We start from the raw sequence: 25235 nt of genomic DNA on the forward strand, positions 1-25235 counted from the left end.
AAATGAGTTCAGAGAATGCTGAACGTTATCTATCCAGTGGAGAATTTTCAGGTTGAGATCTGAACTGAGGGCCATAGATTTTTGAATCTACCAGAATATATACAGCAGCTAAAACAAGCTAGTGAGATATCTCGGTAACAACAAACTGATGAAAAATCGGAGTTTGGAACCCTGAGAAAATTTCGCTCTTAGAAGGTATGTAGAGAACATAGGAGATAGAAGTGTGGTTAAGAAAAGTAAGCAAGGAATTCAGATTAATGGGAGTGACCCGTGGGACGTGTGTCAATACATAGTGATGGCATTTGGGACAGAGGACGTTAGCATAAAGCTTTCTCTGTGACATCGTATCTGTGACAGGTGGGACTTGGTAGACACTGGGTCTCTTTTGAGTTTTCTTTTGAGATTTGTATGATTTAAGGATATTGTTTTCAGGATAGGTGATTTGTATATTACGTATATTCTCCAGCTTCGATGAGATCTTCCCACATTTGAACTCAGTAGTGAAAGTAGAATAGAATAAATGTACCTCTCATATAAAACAGACAGAGATGACAGTGTCCTGGGCCATCAAACATGGAAGAAATTGTAGTTTACAAAATTTTGAGGCTGATAGTTTTCATCGAGTCACTTCACTATAGAGAAATGAAGTGCTCAGTGGAATGAGTGATTTGAAAGGAAACTGTCCTGAAGGCCTTGCTAGGGTGAGTTTAATAGAAAAGGGAGCACCTTATCAGTATAAGGTAAATTATAGGACCACAGTGACTTTGCCACTGTTAATCTTCCCTTTCTGTCATTAGATATGGTCATTCTGGAGGTTCCATGGTCGCTTTTGCTGGCATCCATCTTGAATGCATTCATGTCCTCTCTGCACACTAACTATATTCCAAGCCATCTCATCCCAAGGTTGTTCCTTTCCTCGAATATATGCTGTACTACCTACTTCACCAATTTTCCACCAGTAGCCAGGCAAATCTAAGTCCAAGTCACTCTTCTACTTAAAAGTCCTCCATTGAGTCTTCACTGCCTTCTATCACTATGTAGATTTCCTGAATGCCAATGAACTACCATTTTGTGCTTCCGGACTGTCTGATCTGCTGCCATGCACTCTATGTCTCTAGATTTTTCAGTTCTCTGTAAGTGTACCTTGTCCTTTACCCTAAGGGCCTTGATTGTTGTGTTTCTTTACTACGTTAGTTCTGATGTCACTCTTTGTAATGAGTCTCTCCTGTGTATTCTGTGGTCTGGCTTTAAGAAAACTGACCTCAGTGAAGAGTGAGATGAAGTACAAACGTACAGCCCCCCAGTCTTATTTGAGGGTTAGGCTTATCAGTTGTTAACAGTAGTCAGTCCAACAGTTTGGGCTTCTTAATGCTGTAAGCATTTTCCCCTTAGATTTGACTTGTGTGCTGTCCCAACACATTGTAGTTGCAAAGAAGACAACTGTTTTATTTCTTTAAACTCAACCACAGAGAGCACCATATACCAGCCCTATGAGACTGATGTTTCACTTTCTTGGATGGTGAGAGGTCTGCAGCATTGATTTGTTTTGAGGTCTGTGCAAGAGTACTTGCTAACCCCCTCTTCCTGGCTCCCAGGAAGTTACCCTCTGTGTCATCACACTGTTGTTAGTGTCTCTGTGTTGATGCTTCCTTCTTATGATAACACCAGTCATATTGCATTAGAGTTCCCACGAGTGACCTCAGTTTAACTTGATTGCTTCTGTGGAGAACCTACCTCCAATAAGGTTACAATTTCAGAAACCGAGTCAAGAATTCAGCCTAGACAAAAGTATTGGCCTAGTTCCATGATGCTGCTGTGACAAAAGACTCTGACCAAAAGCAATTTGAGGAGGACAGAGATTATGTGGCTTATGCTTTCAGATCGTAGTCCATCATTAAGGAAAGTCAGGGCAGGAACTTGAAGCAGAACCTATAGAGTAGTGGTTTTTTACCTCCCCAAATGCTGTCTCTTTAATACAGTTCCTCATGTTGTGGTGACCCCCCCCATCATAAAATTATTTTTGTTGCTACTTTGTAAGTGTAATTTTGCTACTGTTATGAATTGTAATGTAAATGTCAGCTATGCAGGATATCTGATGTGCGACCCCTGGGGAAGGTTCGGTACCACTGCCAGAGAGGAACCAGGCTTGCTGACTTACTTTCTTTTCACATGTTCATGCTCAGTGAGCTTTTTCATATAGCCCAGGTCCACATGCTGAATGGTGATTCTCACAGTGGGCTGGGACCTGTATATCAGTCATATATTAAGACAATCTCTTTCAGACATGGTCGCAAGACAATCGGATCTTCGCAATCTCTCAATTGATACTCTTTTAGATTTTTTTTTTTCTGTACCAGGTTGACAGCTAAAACCAATTAGTACAAGTATCTATCCATAATAGGGCTCCATAACTGATTTAATTATATGGTACTTAATAACATAGAAAATGAAAGAACAATAGGAGAAATTATTTATTTCATATATTATCTGTATTAGTTACTTTTCTCTTGCTGTGATAAAATACCATGACCAAGGCAACTTTAAAAAAAAAAAAAAGAATATTTTGGCTCTTTGTCCAGAGAGTTAGGGTCCGTATTGGAAGGGATAGCTTGGCAGCAAACAGGTAGTATGTTGGCAGGATCAGGAAGCAGAGCATACTTGGAAGTATGTGGAGTGTTTTACTTTTAAAGTGCACCTCCAGGAACATACGTCCTCCAGCATGCTCTGCCTCCTAAAGTGCCCCAAACAGTGTCACCAGCAGGGGAGCCAAGTGCTCAAACGTCTGAAACTATGGATGATATTTCTTATTTGAACCAACACAACCTTTTAGCTACGTAACGCCTGTAAACCAAACAAGAAACTAGCTGTGCTTCCCAAAATCAACATGTGCTGTATTAATCCTGTTGTCTGTGACCTGTAACAGGACTTTTCTTTGGGCCACTAGCTCATAAATAATGACACAGAGGCTTATTAATTATGAAAACCTTAGTTTAGGCTTGCTTTCAGCTAGTTCTTACAACTTAAATGAACCCATTTATATTAATCTACCTTCTGCCATGTCGTTTGTTCATCTTCATACTGCCCATTCGGCTTCCTCTGTGTGTGGCTGGTGACTCTGCCTTTCTTCTTCCCAGAGTTCTCTCTTTGCCCAGAAGTCCCGCCTACACCTCCTGTTTAGCTGTTGGCTGTTCAGCTTTTTATTGCACCAATCACAGCAATGCATCTTCACACAGTGTACAAATTTCCAACAACAGTGACCCATAGCAAACTCTAACAGAGCTGTGTTTTAGCTAAGAAACTAATCAGTACCACTATCCAGACTGGAAATTATCTTCAAGAAGTTATTCAGAGTTAACTGGCATGTGTTGCAAGCACCCTTTGGGGCAGAAATTTGACACTGTTGGAGGACAAACTTCAGCAATGGAGACTGTATATGTTCATAAATCCAGGAATATATTAGAGGCAGATTTTAATATTTCTCTTGTTTTTATATTAATTAGATAAAAATGATGGGACTGATAGAATTTTCTTCTTTACTCTTTATTTATTAGCCAGGTCACATTTTAATTTCATATTGAGTTGGCCATAAAATGTTAAATAAGCTCAACTCTACACAGTTATCCAGCTTAGGCAGTTTTCTGTACACACACACACACACACACACACACACACACACACACACACTATTGTTTTCTGTTTCTCAGGTTTTCACCTGGGTTTTGGGTTTTGAACAGGATTTCAGCAAAATCTGTTTTCTGTTCTTGAAATATACTTTGGTGGTTTGTTTATCAAGAAGTAATTCCAGCTCCAAAGCTAGGTTCTTTTTGTTTGTTTGTTTTATTTTGTTGTTGTGATAGCTAAACAAAAGCCTCTTCCAGCATTTCTCTTCTTTCCCTAATCATTTTATTATCTATGGCCAGAAATGATGCTAATTCCCCCTCTTAGGAGAAGGATATTCTGCTGTCTCCAATCGTGGATGACACCTCCACTGCTGTGTCTATGTAATAGACTGGTCACTTCCATGCTAGCTTCTGCTGTCGGTCCCCTGAAGTGGATTTTTTCAGAGTGCTTGGATGCTCATTCTGCCTGATGTCCTCATTACTGCTAGTGAGCTTTGCTTTGACAGACAGCACTCGAGCAACCCTTATTCTTATGCCTCAGTTGCTCTTGTGCCACAGGTGCCATCCTGGCAGGTGAAGCCAACAGCATTGTTAACAATATGACTGCCTGGCATCCCAAAGTCATGTTCATTCAAATGAATTAAAGTTATTTTGATTTGCAATAAGAAAGCAAGATTGCGGAGTGTTAGCCACTTGTTTTCCATGGTCTTCTGTTAAGTTTTAGTATTATTAGGTTGGGTTTTTATTGACCTGGAAGTTGATTGAATCACAGAAGAAACAGTACCAGTCCAAGTTGGACTCTTATAAAAAAGTTTATTCTCCTAATGTGTGTGTGTGTGTGTGTGTGTGTGTATGGATATGTATATATATATGGATATGTATATATGGATATGATGTATCTTGATTATATCTTACCTCTCTCTAGCTTCCCTAGGACTTCTCACCTTATCTTCTCAATTTCATGTCCTTCTTTTATAAAATTTATTTATTTACTTATTACACTGAGTTCTGTTAGTGCTGCCCACATGTGCACATTCATGGGGCCATCCACCTGGGAATGGGAATCCTAGTGGCCACAGTCTTGAAAAAAGTGACCCTCTTGACCCAAGAGACATCAACTGTCAATAAGTCATCTTGGGGTAGGATCTCAGGAGTCCCCCCCTGCTCCATGCTGGAAAATTTAACTGGTTTCATCTTCTGTAGATTAGTGCAGGCGCCTCGAGCTGCCACGAGTTCATGTGTGCAGACGTCCCATCATGTGCAGAATACAGGGTTTCATGTCATGTCTCCCCTCAACATTCCATTTTTCTGTCAAGTGTTTAGTGTTAATTGTGTGCATATATCTCTGTGTGGATTTATGCATATGAGTTCAGTGCTCACAGAATTCAGAAGAGCGCATTGAATCTACTGGGTCTGCAGTTACAGGCTGTTGTGAGTGACCTGATGTGGGTACTGGCTGGGTGCAGAACTTGGGTCTTCTGGCAGAACAGTACAGCCTCTTAACCACTGAGCCAACTCTCCTGCCTCAACACAAAGTTCTGTTCTCATAAAAAATATGTTTTTTAGACTTTTATTTTATATGTATTAATGTTTTCCTTGCACATATATATATATATATATGTGTGTGTGTGTGTGTGTGTGTGTGTGTGTGTGTGTGTGTGTATCTTGTGTGTACCTGGTACTCAGGTAGGCCACAGAAGGGTATCACGTCCCCTGGAACTGGATTTATGGATGGTTGTAAGCCATCATGTGGGTGCTGGGAAATGAAGCCGGGTTTCAATTTTTTAAGAACAACAGTTGTTCTAAACCACTAAGCCACCTCTCCAGCCCCCAGCATTCCATTCTTGATGCATATAACTTTATTAACTATTTCTCAAGTCTCACAAGCAGGCTTATTTTGGACATTTTTGAGAAGAGTGTACATTAAAATATAAGTACACCTCCTCTTTTGAAGTACTATGTCATGAATAGTTTCCAATTTCTCATTCTGTGTATGAATCTTTTGGAGAAGGGTGAGGACTTGAATTTAGAAGTGTAGGTGTTGAGCTGAGTAGTCTCTCATTTTATTTGCAAATATTTATTCTCTTTAAAAGGAACTAAATTCAGACTTGGCTTTGAAGAGGAACTGGTGCCATTGGTTTTGTGTGCTGTGCAAGTTCTGCTGCGGGGAGCTGAGCAGAGAGCATGGGCGAGCTGGGAAGCCAGGACGTGAATGCAGTGACTTATGCCGATGTACACATCAACTTCACTCGGGAAGAGTGGGCTTTGCTGGATCCTTCCCAGAAGAAGCTATACAAAGATGTGATGCTGGAGACCTACAGGAACCTCACTGCTATAGGCTACAGTTGGGAAGATCATAATACTGAAAACCATTTTCAGAGTTCTAGAAGATGTGGTAGACATGAAAGAAATCGTACTGGAGAGAAAGTCTCTGAAAATACTGAATGTGTTAAGACCTTAGCATATCATAGTCATCTGCAATTACATGAAAGTACCTATACTGAAGAGAAACCCTATGAATGTAATCCATGTGATAAAGCCTTTGCGGATTTCAGTCCTCTGCAAAGTCATAAAAGAACAAATACTGGAAAGAAAACTTACAAATTTAATCAATGTGGTAAAATCTTTGCACATCAGAACAATCTTCAAAGAACACACACTGGAGAAAAACCCTACGAATGTAATCAGTGTGGTAAAACCTTTGCCCATCACAGTAGTCTTCAAAGACACAAAAGAAGACACACTGGAGAGAAACCTTTTGAATGTAATCAACGTGGTCAAGCCTTTGCACATCACAGTGGTCTCCAAATACATAGAAGATCACATACTGGAGAGAAACCCTACAAATGTAATCAGTGTGGTAAAGGTGTTGCAAGTCCCCGTAGTCTTCAAAGACATAAAAGAGCACACAATGGAGAGAAACCTTATGCATGTAATCAATGTGGTAAAGCCTTTGTATGTCAAAGTGGTCTCCGAATACATAAAAGAACTCATACTGGAGAGAAACCCTACAAATGTAATCAATGTAGTAAAGGCTTTTCAGTACACAGTAAACTCCAAATACATAAAAGAACACATACCGGAGAGAAACCATACAAATGTAATCAATGTCATAAAGCCTTTTCACAGCGTGTTCATCTTCGAGTTCATAAAAGAACCCATACCGGAGAGAAACCCTATAAATGTAATCAGTGCGGTAAAGCCTTTGCTTATCAATTAGGTCTTCAAAGACATAAAAGAAGACACGCTGGAGTGAAACCTTATGAATGTAATCTATGTGGTAAAGCCTTTGTATGTCAAAATGGTCTCCACCTACATAAAAAAAGACATACCGGAGAGAAACCCTACAAATGTAATCAATGTGATAAAGCCTTTTTATGTCGTAGTAATCTTAAAACTCATCAGAGAACACATACTGGAGAGAAACCTTATGAATGTAGTCAGTGTGGTAAAGCCTTTGGATGTCACCGTATTCTTCAACTGCATATAAGAACTCATACTGGAGAGAAACCTTATGAATGTAGTCAGTGTGGTAAAGCCTTTGCACATCAGAATAGTCTCCAAATACATAAAAGAACACATACTGGAGAGAAACCTTACAAATGTAATCAATGTGATAAAGCCTTTGCTTGTCAGCGTAGTCTCCAAATACATAAAAGAACACATACTGGAGAGAAACCTCATGAATGTAGTCATTGTGGTAAAGCCTTTGGACAGCGTAGTCATCTTCGAATACATAAAAGAACACACACTGGAGAGAAACCCTACAAATGTAATCAATGTGATAAAGCCTTTGTATGTGCTAGTCAACTTCGATCACATAACAGAATACATACCGGAGAGAAACCCTATGAATGTAATCAGTGTGGTAAAGCCTTTGCACATCAGAATACTTTCCAAATACATAAAAGAACACATACTGGAGAGAAACCCTATGAATGCAATCAGTGTGGTAAAGCCTTTATATGTCGCAGTCATCTTCAAAATCATAAAAGAACACATACTGCATAGAAACCCTATGAATGTAATCCGTGTGGCAAAGCTTAGCATGAATCACTAGTCTTCAAAAGCATAAGAAAAATCTTACTGCATAGAAACCCTATAAATGTAGTCAGTATGGCAAAGTTTTGCAAGTCATGGTAGTGTTTATACAAGAGTAATACTTAAGTACATAATTAGACAGTTAAAGCCTTTGCATATAACATTAATCTGTTTGAGGATCTAAAAAAAAAAACACATACCAAAGGATTTGGTAAAATCTTTAGCCAACATATTTACATTCAGTTACACAAGATTATTGATTTTGGAGAAAAAATATCTGGCAATTGTCAACAACCTGTTCAAGTGTTATGATGTCACTATTTTTTGGTACCTCCAAACTCTTATAGACAAAAGACCTGTTACTAAATTACAAATTAACCCTTTCAGATTTCATACTTCTCTTCATTCACAGGAAATAAACCCATGAGCAAGACTTTATGGATATGTAATAGTCCATTTTCTGTTGCTGTAGCAAAACAATATCTAAGTCAACTTATGAAAATACTTAATTTGGCCCTTGGTTCTAGAGAGATTCAGGATCACTGTGAAAGTGGAATGGCAACAACTGTCAGACATGGCTGCCTGCCGAAACAAGACACTAAGATCCTTACATTCTCAACTGGCACTGTGAAGCAGAGAGTAGGAGCTGGAAATGATGTATAGCTGGAAACTCGCAGGCTCACCCCTAGTGACATATTTCTTCAGCAGAGCAGCATTTCCTAAATCTTCCTAAATTATACCATGAGCCGAGAAGGACTGATTTCTCTGACTTCAAGACTACATACTAGCATTCCTATTACATTAACCACTTCATGATGGAGAAAAATTTTGTCAGCCTTTAAAAGTTTCAATACCTGTGTTATAGGAATGAATGCTTAGAAGAGAAGAACACAAGAAAAAGTTTGTTTGATTAAAGTTTTCAATTATGTGATGTCAATGTGTCTTTTTGTGCACTCTAGTTCCCAAGAAGGTTAGACCCTGGGAGCTTCATGTCACATTAATTACAGGAAGTTTTCAAGAACCTGAGTTTTGTCCTGGGAATGAACTTGTCTTAATTGCTCAGACATGTTCTAGTCCTTTAAATACTTTAAAGCCTTTTTATATCATCTTGATGTCAGGAAATAGTGAAGAACTCATGCAAGAGGAGAAACCTTTTCATGTAAATAATTTTGTAAAGAATTTAGACATCAGAGTTGTCTTCATGTTTAAGAACAAAACCTTAATTCATCAAAGCAAAGAAAGCAAATTACCATGTTCACTCAAGACTGATGGTGGAGATCACTGCATTGTGGTTTCTGTTTTGCAACATTTGAGGTACCTATTAAAGTGTGACAAATCTGATTTGTTTAATTTATGGTCCTTATATTTCTCCTGTGGTTTTTGTTCATCTTTGATTGTGCTTTTGTTTAGAGATAGATTTTTTTTTTCTGTAATGTGTAGAATGTGATGCCCATCATCTAAGTAGTCGATTGTTTATTTAAATATCAGGCCATGTGTGATCATACTTTTCAAGTAAAGGTGTCTATGAAAAGGTGGTGGGTTTTTCTCTTTGGTTTTGTTTTTCATATTTTCATAGATTCCCTTAAGATGTTGTTTGTTATCCATCCTAGGTTGTAATTAGTCTGGGACATATTTGAACTCATGATCCTCCTAAGTAGAAGCCCACAGGCAGATGATATACCCCCAACATTTGCTGTTTTGTCAACATAGTTTGGAAATGTTAATGTTAAAGTGTTTAGCAGAAGAGAAACATGTAAGAAATATTAAGTATTTCATGTGTGTATCCAAAATAGAATTTTCATCTCTCTGGAAGAGATATAAGGAGGTAGGATAATCAGCAATCAACTGTGTATTTCACAGTATAACTTGATGTACTATGGATATGTATATATTATTTGAAGTTCAATACATCCTCATGTCCCCATCAGTGATCCATTTGGCCCTTGAACTGGAAGTACTGCCTTCTAAGGGAATTATCCAAAGATGCCAGATAATGTAATGTCAATGAGACTTATGTTTTGTTTTTTTTGTTTGTTTTTAATTTTCTGTTGTGTATGTGTAATGTGGTTATGGGGTTTTAGGCTATGTCAGATGTATGGAGAGAGGAAGAAAACTTTGAGGGTTCTACTTTGTTTCATATTCATGTGGTGATCAAGATAATGTTACCAGCCATGCACACCACAGACATTTTCCACTAAGTTGTCTCACTAATTCTCAAATAAGATTAAAGATCACATCACTGAACTATTGTCTTCTTTTCAGATTGTAAACATTTTCATCAAAGTATAGAGTAAAATGGACAAATTGAATCCTATTGCAAATGAAAAAAATAAAAGGAACTAAAATTTATATAGTAAATTCCTCCCACCTCTTGCTGAGATGTGTCAGGCCAGTGGGTCTGTAATAGAATTTCACAGATCAATGGGTAATTTCTAAGAACACAGAAAAGGAAACAGGATCCTGGGGAATAGATGCCTTAATAAAGGTACTTTGACTTAATTCGGGGTTGACTGAGTATCACCATTAATTTGGCACAGTGAATTCCATCTGACCTTTCTACATAATCTATAATACTGCAGCCAAAAAACTCTCATAACTTAAAAATCTGTGGTAAATTATTCATAAATATTTCTCCGGGGGTCTTATTTTGTAATTTGTAACATAACTGCAAGTCATACCATTTGTTCATTAATTACAGGCTTAGATTTATCTAGAGGAGATTTTTATTCTGTAAATTTTGTATTTCAATAGTTACTTTTACTTTAAAATCCTTCATATTAAAAACTAGTTAAACTACCACTGACACCAAAAGAAGATTAGACATGAGATGAATAAAAATGAATTTTTAATGGTGTCAAATTATCCTTTTGAGTGAACTACAAGCTAAGTTATACTTAAAGAAAGCTTGCCGTGCACCTCATAACTTCCAGTGTGCCATGTAAGTAGGACCACATCACATGATGTGAGAATGAATGGAAACAGAAAGGCCTTAAGGGACACTTTGGCTGTCTGTTTAGCACTGATTTGTATGTTTCTAGCAAGCCTCGGCCTTTATCTTCCTGAGCCATAAAATACTCAGTTTGATTCTATGTATAACTCATTCTCTGTCTTTTAGCACATGCTTGCTGCAAAGTTTATCTTTAGTTATCTGTATCCTGGCTTCACAGCATCTTTTTTTAAAAGAATCAGGTATCATTTAATACCCTTTCTTAACCATAGCACTTCACTCATCATACTACTAGAGGAAGAGTCATGTAGGTTATGAAAAATGTTGGAAATACTTATTTGTGATGCAGGCATGTGGTTGTAATGACTTATTTTCATCAGAATTACAGTGTCTGATGTCTGTCTGTCTACTGTCTGTCTGACCATCTATCTATCTACCTACCTACCTACCTACGTATTATTCTATCTAATGTTAACCTTTGGCCTAATTTTTTTGTTTGGCTTTCTCTATTGTTTAAATGCTCCTCAATCAAAGAGAACAGAATTTATGAGAACTCTGAGTAACGTTTGAAATTCAATTTTTCTGTCATCAATACCCATTTTGACATTTTACCAGTCCACTTAAATTTTTTTTCCTGGAAAACAATCATCACTATTCAATAGGTTATGTTACTTGATTACATAAATGAGTTTCCTGCTTCCATTTACCACAGCACAGGATGACTTAGTGTTCTCAGTTCAGCTCCAGAGTACATATATGGAAGCCCCACACTACCATTCCACAAGCATTCTGCAGGATCCGGGAGGTGTGGTCTGCAAAGAGTAATTGAAGCTAGGGTGTGCCTCTAGATGGAGCCAGATCCTGTTCCCATTCCTCAGCAGAGGGAAGAGATAGTAACACAAGATGCTGTGAAGTTTCAACACTTGTGTGAATGTTAAGCCCTCAGGACCATTGTCCTGCCAATGACAGGTCTGGACATGTGTGAGTGCCATGCTTGTGATCATTCTCTTTGTCTACTGTGCCCAATGGACTATCTCAGAATTTGTCGAGGTCAAGAAATCACATGCCCATCTTTCCAGTACCATGGTTCTTTTTACCTTTATTACCTTCATTTTCACCATTTAATATACTAATAAGGATTTCCGTATGGCTACATGCGTTTTAGGTAAGAACCTAACTAGAAAAAATGTTACCTTCCGTATCTCCTAAATAGGGCTTAGAAAGATGATTAAGTCCTTTGAGATATTTCTACTGAGGACGAGAAATATCCACATTTGAAGTGAGTGGATTGTTTTCATGTTCAAATCAATAACAGCAAGTGTTGCCGAAAGAGAGAAAGCAAAAATGAGCCGACAGAAGAAAGGGCAAAGGAATAAAAAGCCACCATAGAATTCATGCTAAAAAATAAGTGACTGTTCTATACCTTGCAGCATTCAAGTGATGAAAACAAAAATGAAAAAGAGTTTTAGTCAGTATGATAGTCATTTGTCAGTATTATTGATCAATATGTATTAATATTATAGCCTGACATAAACTGTACTCATGTTTCTTGTGTATCAGTGAGTGCCTTATTCAAATACAGTAGTACTTAACTGTACTTATTTTGTATAGAATTTCTGTGATTTAGTAAGTTTTATATGTATCCCAAAAATGAGTACCTCAGAAGCTTAGAGATGGTAAATGATTTGGCCTAAAGTCATGTGACTGTTACTAAGTACTAATACTGACATTTGAACTTGGTTTTTCTGGCTATATGTAACACCATTTCCGCTATAGCTAAAAACATGAGAATTCTTTTCCAGTATCTAATATGGAGCTCCTATTTCATTCTAGATCTTTCGTATATCTATGCATATGAATATTTAAATATTCTTTTATTTTAATTTTATATATATGGTGTTTTGCTTGAGTGTATTTCTTCTGTGCCCCTTATGTGTGCAATGCCCACAGAAGCCTGAAGAGGGTATCAGCAGCCCTGGATCTGGTGGTAGAGACAGTCATTAGCTTCCTTGTGGGTGTTGGGAACTGCACATGGGTCCTCTCTGCAAGAGCAGTAACTTGTCTTAACCACCGAGCCATTTCCAGCTCCACATGTATGTATTTTAAAATACAGTGTGAGCACACTGTTTTCAGTCAGAACAGGATGTACTCTGAGCCCCACAATCCCTGGTGAGATATGGTGAGCTTGCACCTATTCCATGTTGCCTTCCTCTCTTCAAAGGGCAACGAGTCAGTGGCATGTTTATTTTTATAAGGCAGAGTTTTTATCTTTTTTCCATGTTTGTGTTATTAACATTTGGACTTGATGGTTCTTTGTTTTTGGGACCTGCCTCTGCACTGTAGATGTTCTGAAACACTACTGGTATTAAGCTGCCAGGTGCACATGGCCATTATCCAGTGTTAGAACCCCAAATATTTCATTAATATTGCCAAAGCTTACTGACCCAGTACATGACCACTGCTCTGGTGCATTTATCTAATTATTTTTTTTTATCAATAACAAATTGGGAGTTGCATATCAAGGTAAGAACCTGAATGATCAGAGAAGTGGTGATAAGTGACCAATGTCTTCCTATCTCTTCCCTTCCTCCATCCAAAAGCACTGAAATCCTCTCCTAGCCACCCCCTCCCCTTTCTGGACTCTATCTGCCCTCAGTCCTCCAAAACCTCTATGGTTAATTTTGGTTAGTTAGTGGCTAGCTCTGCCCTCTGATTTAAAATAAACTTTATTGTCAGAATGCGGTCAGACTATCACACAACACTGCTAAAGTCAATGTGTCGGGACCTTACTGCAAATGCAACCCCGCTTCCCAGTTTGTGTCTTGCATGTTAGAGATTTCAAGCCATTAAGGACTTAGCTGCTGTCTTACCAAAACCAGACAGGTGAGTCGGTGAGGTAACAAGCCCCAACTGGATCCACATAGCAATCTCTTTGCTCTCTAGGGCAGATGTTCTCATAACTGCAGCTTGGAATTCTAGATAGCTTCAGTGTTCCAGAAGCACATTCACATGCATATCCACTCACTGCAGCAGGGGAAGAGAACACAGGGAATCATGCATGTAGTTTAAATATATCCAGTGGGGAGCTGCACTTGTCACTTAAGCTCATTTGTTAATAAAAGCAAGTTGAGTGGGACACATCTAACTTTGACACAGAGAGGATTTGGTCCTTTTTTGAAGGGAATACCAAGAGATGCTATTGAATATGAGTAATGTGCATCACTAACCTCAGTTAATTCCCATATGATGTGATTCTCGAATTTGAAATACAGTATCTATCCCTTCATTCTGGAGAGAATGTATATGTGTAGAATAAGCTTATATGTGAATTACATTACATAAATGTGTTAAATTATACATTCATTATGCTTGCTGGTTTGTGATGTATGTACATTTTTGGTAGTATTTACATGTAAGATAATAGATTTTTTTGATTAATGGCTATGATAAGCTTCAATTTTTTTTTGTTCTTTTCATGTCTTTTAATAAGCTTTCATTATCCTTTTGGGTTAAATATATTTTTCATTGTCCTAGAGTTTGTTCTTATTTTTTACACCAGAATCATTTTCTTTCTGTTACTTTTCTTCTTGTGTGTTGCAAGTAGAAACAAAACTCTTGTTTTTTCCTTCACCTACATATCTTAATCTGAAAGATTTAAGGACTTCACTTATTTTGTGTCATCCAGTCTCTAGAGAAGCATTTCTCAAGATTTAAATAAAATTTGAATAAGCAACATCACCCAGGAAATTGTTGGGTACTAGAAGTTCTCAAGTTAGAGCTACAGAGTGAGAAAATTAGCTTGGGGCTCAGCATTGAGCAGTTTTAGATGTAGAATCACACTTGACAAAATAATGGTAATATTCTTTCTTTCTGTGTGTCTGTTTTTCTCTCCTCTCTCCTAGTAGCTGATTTTTTTTTTTTTAAAAGAAAACTGATACTGCTCTCTCCCTTTAAGTCACCTGTCTATTGCCGTGAAGAGACACCATGGAAAAACATTTAATTTTGCTGGTTCACTGTTACTGATTTCTTTTAAATTTTTATTTTAAACCTAAAAATTAGAATATAAGATACGCACCTGAGGTGGGTTACACGCTGCTGCAGAGAAGCACCACTGTTTCCTGGCTTGTAAAAACCAACCCCCTCTCTTGGTCATGTTCATCCCCAATGTAAACCCCGCCCCTCGGGCCAAAGCACTCCTGTTAATTGGCTAGAGGGCTGATGACAGGATTCCCATGGCATTTCCCCCTTTTTGTCTAATTAAGTGGGAAAGGTTCTATCTCCTGTATACAATAAAAATTATTATCAATTATTGTCCAAATAGAAAGGAAAGGTAGTAACCTTAAAAAAGATGAAACTACATGCAACAAGAATAATTATTGGGCTGGAGAGATGGCTCAGTGGTTAAGAGCACCGACTGCTCTTCCCAAGGTCCTGAGTTCAATTCCCAGCAACCACATGGTGGCTCACAACCACCTGTAATGAGGTCTGGTGCCCTCTTCTTGCCTGAGGGGGCACATGCAGGCAGAACACTATACATAATAAATAAATAAATCTTAAAAAAAAAGAATAATTATCAAGTAAAAAATACATTCTCAATGTCTAATCCATAAGTAATTGGCAAATTCACAAAGATTACTCCATTAACCATCCTGTCCTGAAGAGTTCAAAACTTTGTCCCTAATATACCTTTTGCCAAGATTCGGGAGAACTGTAACTGTCTAGTCTTCAGCCCAATCATAGACATGAGAAGGAAACATTATTACCTGAGTAAGCAGGAAGTGCAAATAAGCAACTTCAAAAATTATGAGAAATGACAGAAATTGCTGGCTGCCTGGACAGTCATCAAAAGTTTCTCTGTAATGTTGCATCCATTTTTGGCCTGCAGGCCTAGAATATCTGATAGACTCTTTTAGAAGCAGGACATTTTGGAATACTGTCCCACCCTGTCTTGGCAGATTTCAACAGTCGCCTTTCTTTGTTTCCTGTTTGTCCAGTTTGGACAGCATACTGTCATCGGTCAAGGCAAGGGCAGTTTCTTTTCCTAATGGCTTGCTTATGCCACAAAGAAAGCAAACTCTATATGGAGTTTCTTTGATGTCCATCATCCTCTTTTTAAAGTAGGTCACTGTTACCAGGAACAGTCATATCTCAAGTTGAGAATAATATAAGTTATTAATATGTTTCAAGTGCTATGCTCTGTAGGTTTGAAGATTACCTATCTATCTGAAATGTATCTCTCTCTATCTAGAAAACCTATCTAACATCACTATAAGGCCGATAGATATGGGGGACTATTAACCTGTATTTCTTTATTATCCTATATAGTTTTTAAGGACTAAAACTTCACATTGCGTAATTAGACAAGCTTTATAGGTACAAGCTGTATAGGTAATACCTTAAGCAAAAATAGAAGCAAAGGAACAGTATAAGGATGATTACCTTAAATTTTTGTCAATATACAAAAATCCATACCAATGTAAAATATTTAAGACTAGTAGTTGCTTTTTTAAAAAAGTTGATTCAATAATCTTCCTTTTTATCTTATCATATTTATCCCCCTTTCTTGTTGACCATATCCAATAACAACTTGTAACCAACCCCCCACCCACACATACAAGACACGATGACAACTATCCCTAACCCAGTGAAAGACCAAAAACCATCCATCCTGCTTCTTGGAGTTGTTGGTGTCATGTTCTTAAAATTACTTCCTGTAGTCTAGGTGGGGAGGGGGTGATTGCATTTCTAGGGGACCCTGAAAAAACAGAAACAATTGTCAAGTCCAGAAGAACTTGCTGCATCATTTGAGAGTAGTGCATGAGGGTGGATCATCTCAGCTAGCTACCTTTGATTTGTCCTGAGCAGTTTGTAGTCCAAAGATGATCTTTGGATAATGTTTATCAGATTAGTGGCATTATCACAATCCAGGTAGAATCATCTTTGTGGGCTCCCATCATCCTTTTGGAGACTTCAGACGTTGTTAGGAATGCTTATCGTTCATTGTAGAATACTTAAAGATACTAAATGCTATATGGTGTAAATATCAGGGAGGGTGAAGGACCATGATATATTAAATATATCTTGGTTATCCAGGCTTAATTCCTAAATATCTGTTTGAACTTAAGCCTGAAGTCATGTATAGGAAGCTACATGAAACCTAAGTTTAGAATTAGTACTTTGTAATATCATTAATATAAAAAAATTCAAATTTTGAGATACTGCTTATACCTTCAAAAACATTTTAAGGATTCAAAATAAATTACAGTGGTATGTTATTAGTGACAATATAATGGTCCCTAGATTTTGGTTTTCTTCTGTTCCATACCAGGTAGCTCTTTTGATATGAGACAGAAACTTTGAATTTTATTTTAACAAACATGGTTGGGTTTAGAGAAGGAGAGAGCCACACTCTAACTCCAAAGCCAGCATTGGTTTTTAATTGAGTCAAGACTACATAAAGACCACCTGTTTAACATGTCTGTAGAGACCAGCAAAAATAGACATTTTGAAAGGTGTATGAAATTTTATCCTGTAGGAAGTATTCTATACCATTAGGCAAGATTACTCCTTTCTGTGGTAATTTTTTTCTGGAAGTGTCTTATCTTTTTTCGATGATTCACTTGTTCAAAAGTCTTTAGATTTCTCAATTAGATGTTTTCATTTTTCTGGAAAGACAAAAACAAAACCCTGCCATGACCCTAATTTGGCGAGTTTTCCCTTTCATCAGGTTGAATCACCACATTGATTGTCACCTTTCCTAATCAAGAGGTCTCTTCTGTTCAAATTGAATCAATTTTGATGACATCCATGACTTTTGTATTCCTGTAGAAACAAAAGCAAAACCTTTCCCCCAATGTAACACATATCCTGTTTTCCATTCTGAATTCAGCACATCTTTAAAGTATCTCAGCTGATTTAGTTCAGTTTTTTTTTCTATTATCCATCCAATGTCTTTCTGCCGCTGTTGTTGCCTTTTCAACATTTAGCATTTAGAAAATTTAAAGTCAATAAAGCGTTGTGCAATCTATCTTTAAGGGTTATTATTACCCTTTTTTGTTTATTAAGCATTTCTTTTAAAGTGCAATTAGATCTGTCTATAACAGCTTGTCCTGTAGGATTGTGTGGTATACCTGTAATATGTTTTATGTTGTAACATGCAAAAAGCTGTTTAATTTTACTAGAGACATATGTTGGAGCATTTTAAGTCTTGTATAGGTATTTCCATGATGGCCATAACTTATAATAGATGTATAATTACAGAATCTGCCTTTTGAGAACTCAAAGCAGTTGCCCATTGAAATTCTGGACACTTACATATGGCGTGGTGTACATATTTTAATTTTCCATACTCTGCAAAATGAAACACATCCATTTGCCATATTTCATTTCTTTGAATACCCTTTGGGTTAATTCCTTAAGGTAGTCGAGTTTGGGTGTACAAATAACAAGTAGGACATTTCCTTGGCTTGTTGCCAAGTGATAGTTTGTTTTTCAAACCCTTGCTATTAACATGGTGTTTCTTACAAAATTCTGAGGCTTCTGGCGCATATCTTACTAATAGCTATCAATTTCATCATTCCCTTGGGACAGAGGACCTGGTAGACCTATATGGGATCTGATATGTGGGACATATATGTGATATATATATGGGATGGTTCCTATTCCTAATTATTTCCTGTAATTGTATAAATAACAAAGTTAATTCTGAATCATCAGGAATAAGTTCAGCTGTTTGTAGATGTAAAAGAACTCTTTCTGCATATTGAGAGTCAGTAACTATATTAAGAGGTTCTGAAAAATCTAATAATACCATGAGAATAGCATATAATTCTGACTTTTGAACAGAGCCATAAGGGCTTTGAGTCACTTTACTTAAATTTTCTGATATATAGCCTGCTTTTCCTGATTTATTTGCATCAGTATAGAATGTAGGTGCTCCAGATATTGATGTTCCCTGCACAGTGTGAGAAAAGACCCAATTGGTTCTTTTTATCAATTGAAGTCTCTTACTGTTGGGGTATCACTTGCCAATCTCTCCTAAAAAACTACTCTAAGCTCTTTGCCAATGTTCATTTTCTGTCCACAATGAGGAAATTTCCTCACTCATAAAAGGTACTAAAATTTCTGTTGAGTCCATTCCTGCTAATTGATGAAGTCTTAATTTTCCTTTCAAGATCAATTCAGAAACTTTATAAAAACAGTATTGTCTCTTATAACCTCAAAACAATGCAGCTTTTCCTCATCAGATTAATAGATTAGTTGTACTTCACTGATACATGTTGTATGCAGATACTGAGATCTCAAGTTAGAGCAGTAGTAATTGTTGATTCCATTCATTCTTTTAGAATTCTACCAAATGTCTGGCTGGGTAGCTGCCCTCGCCAGCTAGAACATGTGACCATCAAACTGAAGCATGAATTAGGAATTACAGCTGTCATGAATTTCCAGACCGAATGGGATATCATCCAGAATTCTTCAGGCTGTAACCGCTACCCTGAACCCATGACTCCAGACACCATGATGAAGCTGTACAAGGAAGAAGGCTTGGCCTACATCTGGATGCCCACACCAGACATGAGCACTGAGGGTGAGGGTCAGAAGAAGCAGTCTAGTTCTTAGGTGGACTTGTTTCACAGACATGCTTACTGTCCATCTTTCAGTCATCTATAATTGAATGTGTTAAATATTAATTTAAAAATGGCATTAATTCAAGGATTTGGAGCTAATATGTCTTTAGACACTTTGACAGGATTCTGTTTAACATGGCTTCTTTAATTTTTTTATATTTTTATACTAAATATATACTTTATAATATATACATGATGTACTATAATATATATTTTTTGTGTATCTACTCTGTGTGGAATTATGCTGGTGTCAGGGAACAAGGAGTGTATAGTCCCCGAGGGATGGCAAGTGTTAATGGTCTGAACTAAATAGGAGTTTGAAAGCATAATGGCTTAGTTTTCAAGAAGCGCAGCTATTCTGCAGAGCTTGGGAGGATGATCTAGAAATGCTTTTGAGGAAGTGGTGTTTGAGGTCATATCAAGGCAGTAACTGGTGAAAGGACAAGATGGGAGAGAATGCAAGAAGGAGTGATTTCAAGACTCTGCCCGAGGTGTACGAAGAGGATGTAGCATGTTATGAACTGAGAGACCAGTGTGGTTGAGGGGCTGAGCATGTGGAAGGACCACCAGGATTTGGGCTACAGTAAGAATGTCAAACCGCTAGAGAGTAGCTACAGCAGGGGGAAGGATGAGAAACTGGGAAATGCCAAGGTTCTTCTTGCTCTAGTGTTTTCATCAAAAGTCTACATCCATGGCAGCGGGGACAGCTTGGAGCTGTGCCTGGCCATCCAGTGAGGTGGGTGCAGTAAGATGGGTGATAATGTGAGAGATGAGGCGTGGGCGCTGTAGGGAGGAGGGTAGAGAGTCGCCATTGAATGATCAAGCACCAGAGAGCAGTCTTTATGAATGGGTTGCCATGGTTGGTTGCTGCTTGGGATGCGGAGACAAATAAGTCACATTTGTGACATAAGTAGATGCAGTAAGGCAAGCTCAAAACAAATTACAGTGCAGGGGGGAGTGGACAATGAATAATATGATGTGCCCTGGGGGTTATGGCTTCCTTCTGAGGAGGGCAGGTAGGCAGGCTACATGAATTCTATGGCATTTGAAGCGGGCCTGGCTTGGACAGAGAGAACGCAATGTGGGTGCAATAAGGGACATAGACAAAGGCACAGAAGCTTGGAGTTCTAGCAGAGCCATACATACATATGATAGACAGTTGCTGAGTTAGGGGTAACTTTTCAGGTAAGGGAACCACATCCTGATGACAGTGTTGACAATGTGTCAGCAGAGGGCAGCAGAGAGCTGTAGAGAGTTCATCAGTTTGGGGAGGGAAATGATTTGCTCTTCTGGGTGCCTAGCTAAGAAGCCAGAAAACATTTCTTCCCTCAGCTTTCTCTGTACCAGGTATGCTGTGCATCCAGCCCACTCGTGATTGACATCCTTTAACTCACCAAGTTCTCAGACGGTTCTAGGTAGACATTGTAGTCACCTCCGTTTTGCAGAGGGAGAGACAGCTACAAAAGGTTGTGTGTAGTGGGACCAGGTCTTCAGATTGGAAAGGGTCAGGTCACAACCAGGTTTGGAGGGTAGCAGTCTGACTCACAGCACTGCTCCCCAAGGCAGGCTGTGAAGCAGCAACTACGTGTTTCTTCGTACACCTCAGGCAGAGTATGCACCTCTGGCCCCCCTACCTGCAGCAGGACAAACTGACACTGAATAGAGTCTTCCTTTGCTTCAGTTGAACCTGGAGAAGTGTTCAAAGAGTTAACTCTTCCTGAGTGCCAGGGTGACCGTCTACCAACAGACTAGTCTATGGAGCTCACAGTTATAGACCAATGCACATACAGATTAATCCACCGGGATATTTTTAGAACTCCAGGTGGGAGGGATGGGATCCGTCTGGAAGCATTCTGAGCTGCTGTGCGCTGCTGTCAGGTTAAGTCTGCAAAGGAGAGTGTGTTAGACTCAATTGTCGCAGACCTGCTACAATCAGTTGTCTTGTCCACACTCCCTGTTGTACATTTTGTCGTATAAGGCTCAGACATCATCCTCTTCTCACTTCTTCTTTTGTAAAATGTGGTTTGTCTCTCTCACCTGGGAAATGAAAAATCTCTGAATTCCAGTACTTACCTTGGTGAAATAAACTGCATTTGCTCATTAGAACTACCTTTTCAGGGGAAGTCAGACTCAGGGTTGATCTCTGTTCCAGGAACAGCCTCTTCCCTTCCCAGTGAGCTCTAAGATTCCGGCTGTTGTTTTGTTACCACAGCCTCGGTCGGTCACTCTCTCTTCAGCAGGCTGAATTCATCTCTTTCTTTATGCAGAGATACTGACCATGGGACCAGAAGCTGGGCAAGCTGGAGCTTTCTAGGCATTGAGTAGCTTGGAATATGGGCAGGTTAATTCCTGTATTAGATAGACACCCAAGAGTGGGAATCTCTACTAACTAGATTATAGTAGACTATAGAATTAGTCACAAGTTTTTTTAAATAGTTTATTAATTCATAAAATTAATTTTTGAGAATTAGAATTTCATAAAACGGAAGTTTCATAAAACATATCTTGATCAGACTCACCCTGACTCCTCCCTGTAATTCCTCCCAGATCCACCTGCATGCACACCTTCACCTTCTTCTACCCTTCCCACATTGTACTCTCTTTTGTTTATTTTGTGAATAACTCAAGGGGTCTGTTTTGTGCTGACCATATGGTGCAGGACCATCCTCTGCAGCCTGGTCAACCTACAGGAGACATGCTTGTGAAGAAAACTGACTCTGCCTAGAAGCTGTCATGGGTCTATAGCTCCTCACTTAGGGAGTTCTTTAAGTTTCTAGTGAAGGATGTTACAGATAAGATGGACTCTCGTCTATACTATAGCTCAAAGGTGGAAAACAAGTCTGCCTAAGTAAAATAACAATGTGTACAGTTATATATTGCCCCTCCCCCCCACTCCAGGGTAAGAAAGGAAAGATGTGCATGCATGGTGTGGATTTCTTTCTTGGTCAACCTTAGACAAAGCAAAGCATTCCCTAGGGGCTTCTGCCCTCCCTTATTTCAGGTCCTAAGGTGTCAGGTACTAAAAATGTCTTTTTTTTTTTCCCTATTAATAACCTTGGTTTGTTAGACACCTACTTCCCTTTTAGGAAGTGTTTAGTCATCCCAGACTTAGATTAGCCTGTAGCAGGTTTGGAACACCAGGTAGAACAGAGAAGTCTAACGGTGTCTCAGATCAAACAAGCGGTGCTGCTTTGCTGTTGTTCCTTGTCTGGTTGTTAGTGAGGTATTTAATGATTGTCGAGCGAGCATCTACTCACACCCAATGCTCGTTTTAAATTCCAAGGGGAGAAACACAGATGGTGGAGAGTTTTGGTTGACCTACATAAGGTTTGTAATTTTTTCAATTTAGTTAGCAACATTTAAAAGCTAGAATATTTTCCATAAAAAAGAATCTGGGAGCTGGGGAGATGGCTAGTGGTTAAAAGCACATTTTGCTCCTGCAAAGCACTCTGGTTTGGTTCCCAGCACCCACATAGTAGCTCACAACAGTCAGTCTGTAACAGTTTCATGGGATCTGACACTCTCTTCTGGCTTCTACTGGTACAAGGTACGAATAGGGTACACGTATAAACCTGGAGGCAAACACTCATACACATAAGATAACAAGTAAACCTTTCGAAAAAGAATCTGATTTTGTTTTTACCTCACTGTTTAAAGGCTGGAAACTTGTCAAATTAAGTTTCATGTGAAACACACACACACACACACACACACACACACACACACACACACACACACGGAGGTGAAATGTAACTTTGTGTGCTCTGGTTGACACAGATTCTCTTGTACAGTGAGGACCCTCTTTTCATTCCTTGGTGTCTCAGGCTCTCTGCACTGGGACCTCGCATGCAGACTTGTTAGAGCTGGGAAGACACTGAAGTCCCACAGGGTCACAGCAACATGGAGGGATTTTGAGAATTCAGACTGAGATGAGAGAAAGTGCCAGCAACCAGGTAGATTAGGAAGGAACATGGAACGGAGTCTCGGCCAGAGGCGTTGGAGTCAGGTTGGCAGCATTTGAGTGGCCACTTCAGGATTTCAATGGGCCAAGTCTCTGCCTTGGCTCCTTCATGTAAATATTGAGAGGGACTGTCAGCACCTATGGTAGGACACCCTCAGATTCGCAGGATTCCATTCCTAACTCCTAAGCTGTGGACTTGCTTCTTTATTTATTGAAAATAGATTTTTTTTTCATACAATATACTTCATTTTGGGCTCCCCTCCCCCACCTCCTTCTAAAGCCTTCCCACCTCCCCACTCATCCAAATCCTCAACCTTTCTCTCTCTCCTTAGAAAACAAATAGGCATCTAAAAAATAAAATAAGACAAAGTAAAAACAAACCAGAATAGGACAAAACAAACAGGAAAAAAATGGAGCAAAAAAGAAAAAAGAAAAAGAAAAAGCACAAGAGGCACAGAGAGGCAAAGAGACACACACATTCACACACACAGAGAACCCATAAAAAGACAAAACTGGAAACTGTAATATATAAGCAAAAATATGTAAGCTTAAAAAAACCCCAGGCAAAGCATTCTCATTCTCTCTCTCTCTCTCTCTCTCTCTCTCTCTCTCTCTCTCTCTCTCTCTCTCACACACACACACACACACACACACACACACACACACACACACACACACACACCCTCCCAAAATGCCATTGAGTTAGGTGTTTTTTGTTGTGGTTTTTTCCATCTACGACTGAGCATGAAGCCTGTCCTTACCTATGGTCTGTGTACCCACTGAGATTCCACTGGAGAAAACTAATCTTTCCTATGGAAACGGTTATCAGTTGGAGATCTGGGTTAGGGCTGTGGCATGGGTCCACCCTTCCTCTCAGAGCTTCTCTGTCTTCAGTGAGTTGTGTCTTCATCAATAGGGCCTCACTAGCAGTCCGTAGAGAGTGACCAATCGCCTGGGTTGTTTGTGTGGGTTTCAGTGGAGCCCATTGGCCAGCAACTCAATTCTATGGAACCCATTCTTGGCATTGACAGTCTCCTTTGCTGGTAAGAAATGTCTAGTTGGGCCTTTTTACCTGATAATTCCATTTAGATTTCCTTCAAATATGTATATATTTTAAGAAGCTTCTACTGTACTTTCAGTTTCCATATGACCCCTCAAATGGCCGTTAGGTTTGGCTCTCCTTCCCTGACCCTCCTTTATCCCCTTCCTTTCTTCTCTCCCCCTCCTTGTTTGATCCTTCTATTCTAGTCCCCTCCCCATCCATCAGAGATATCTATTCTATTTTCCCTCCCTAGGGAGATCCTCCCTTTACCCCTAGTCCCTTCCTCCACACCTAACCTCTGTGGTTATACAGATTGTAGCCTGTTTATCAAAGACTTAAGAGCTTACATCCACATATAAGAGAGTATGTACCATATTTGTCTTTTTGGGTCTGGGTTGCCTCACTCAGGATGATTTTTTCCAAACTCCTTCCACTGACCAGTGAATTTTATGATGTTCTTTTTTAACGGCTGAGTAATATTCTGTTGTATAAATGTGCCACATTTTCTTTATCTATTCACTCACTGGCCAACTTCTAGGCTGTTTCTGGTTTCTGTCTATTATAAATAGAGCAGCCATGAACACAACTGAGCAAGTGTTTCTTTAGTAGGATGGAGAGTCCTTTGGGTATATGCCCAAGAGTGGTGTAGCTGGATCTTAGATTAGGTACTGGTCTGTTCCCAGCTTTCTGAGGAACCATCACTGATTCCATAGCGGCTGTACAGTGTTCTTGCTTCTTGAATGATCTCCCGCAGATGGAAAGGAAAGGGGAAGTGTATTACATCACCTAGGCTGTTGGAGCAGAGCTGCCCTTTGGGAACATCTGTCTACAGAGTCCACTCTGGTCTCTCTATAGATTGGACATTTGATTTTAAAAGTATATTTAAGATAGTCCTGTTAAATTCCTGCTGTGGCAACTGTTACAGGGAGCTTGTCCAAGGGGACTAGTGGTGGCAGAACGGAAAGAAGCCATGGTTCCTAGAATTATCAGGGGCATT

General features: G+C 39.0%; 2 protein-coding genes across 7 annotated transcripts in view; both read left to right on the forward strand.

The window, feature by feature from the left end:
• Epm2a (EPM2A glucan phosphatase, laforin) overlaps window positions 1-25235 on the forward strand; it is a 103327-nt gene that overhangs the window by 73635 nt on the left and 4457 nt on the right. For 5 of the 6 annotated variants that reach the window (XM_037200395.1, XM_037200391.1, XM_037200394.1 and 2 more), the window contains one exon: window positions 18954-19195. In XM_037200395.1, coding sequence (XP_037056290.1) covers window positions 18954-19195 — 242 coding nt within the window. Of the gene's footprint in view, window positions 1-8753; window positions 8976-18953; window positions 19196-25235 lie in introns of those variants that run through there. The other variant, XM_028861202.2, reaches the window with a different exon arrangement.
• Window positions 5717-12496, forward strand: LOC114686521 (zinc finger protein 431-like). The gene has a single exon (XM_037200390.1). It carries the CDS (start codon window positions 5805-5807, stop codon window positions 7629-7631), a length of 1827 nt encoding a protein of 608 aa, XP_037056285.1. The 5' UTR covers window positions 5717-5804; the 3' UTR covers window positions 7632-12496.

The sequence above is a fragment of the Peromyscus leucopus genome, chromosome 8a (assembly GCF_004664715.2).
Source record: "Peromyscus leucopus breed LL Stock chromosome 8a, UCI_PerLeu_2.1, whole genome shotgun sequence".
NCBI lineage: Eukaryota > Metazoa > Chordata > Mammalia > Rodentia > Cricetidae > Peromyscus > Peromyscus leucopus.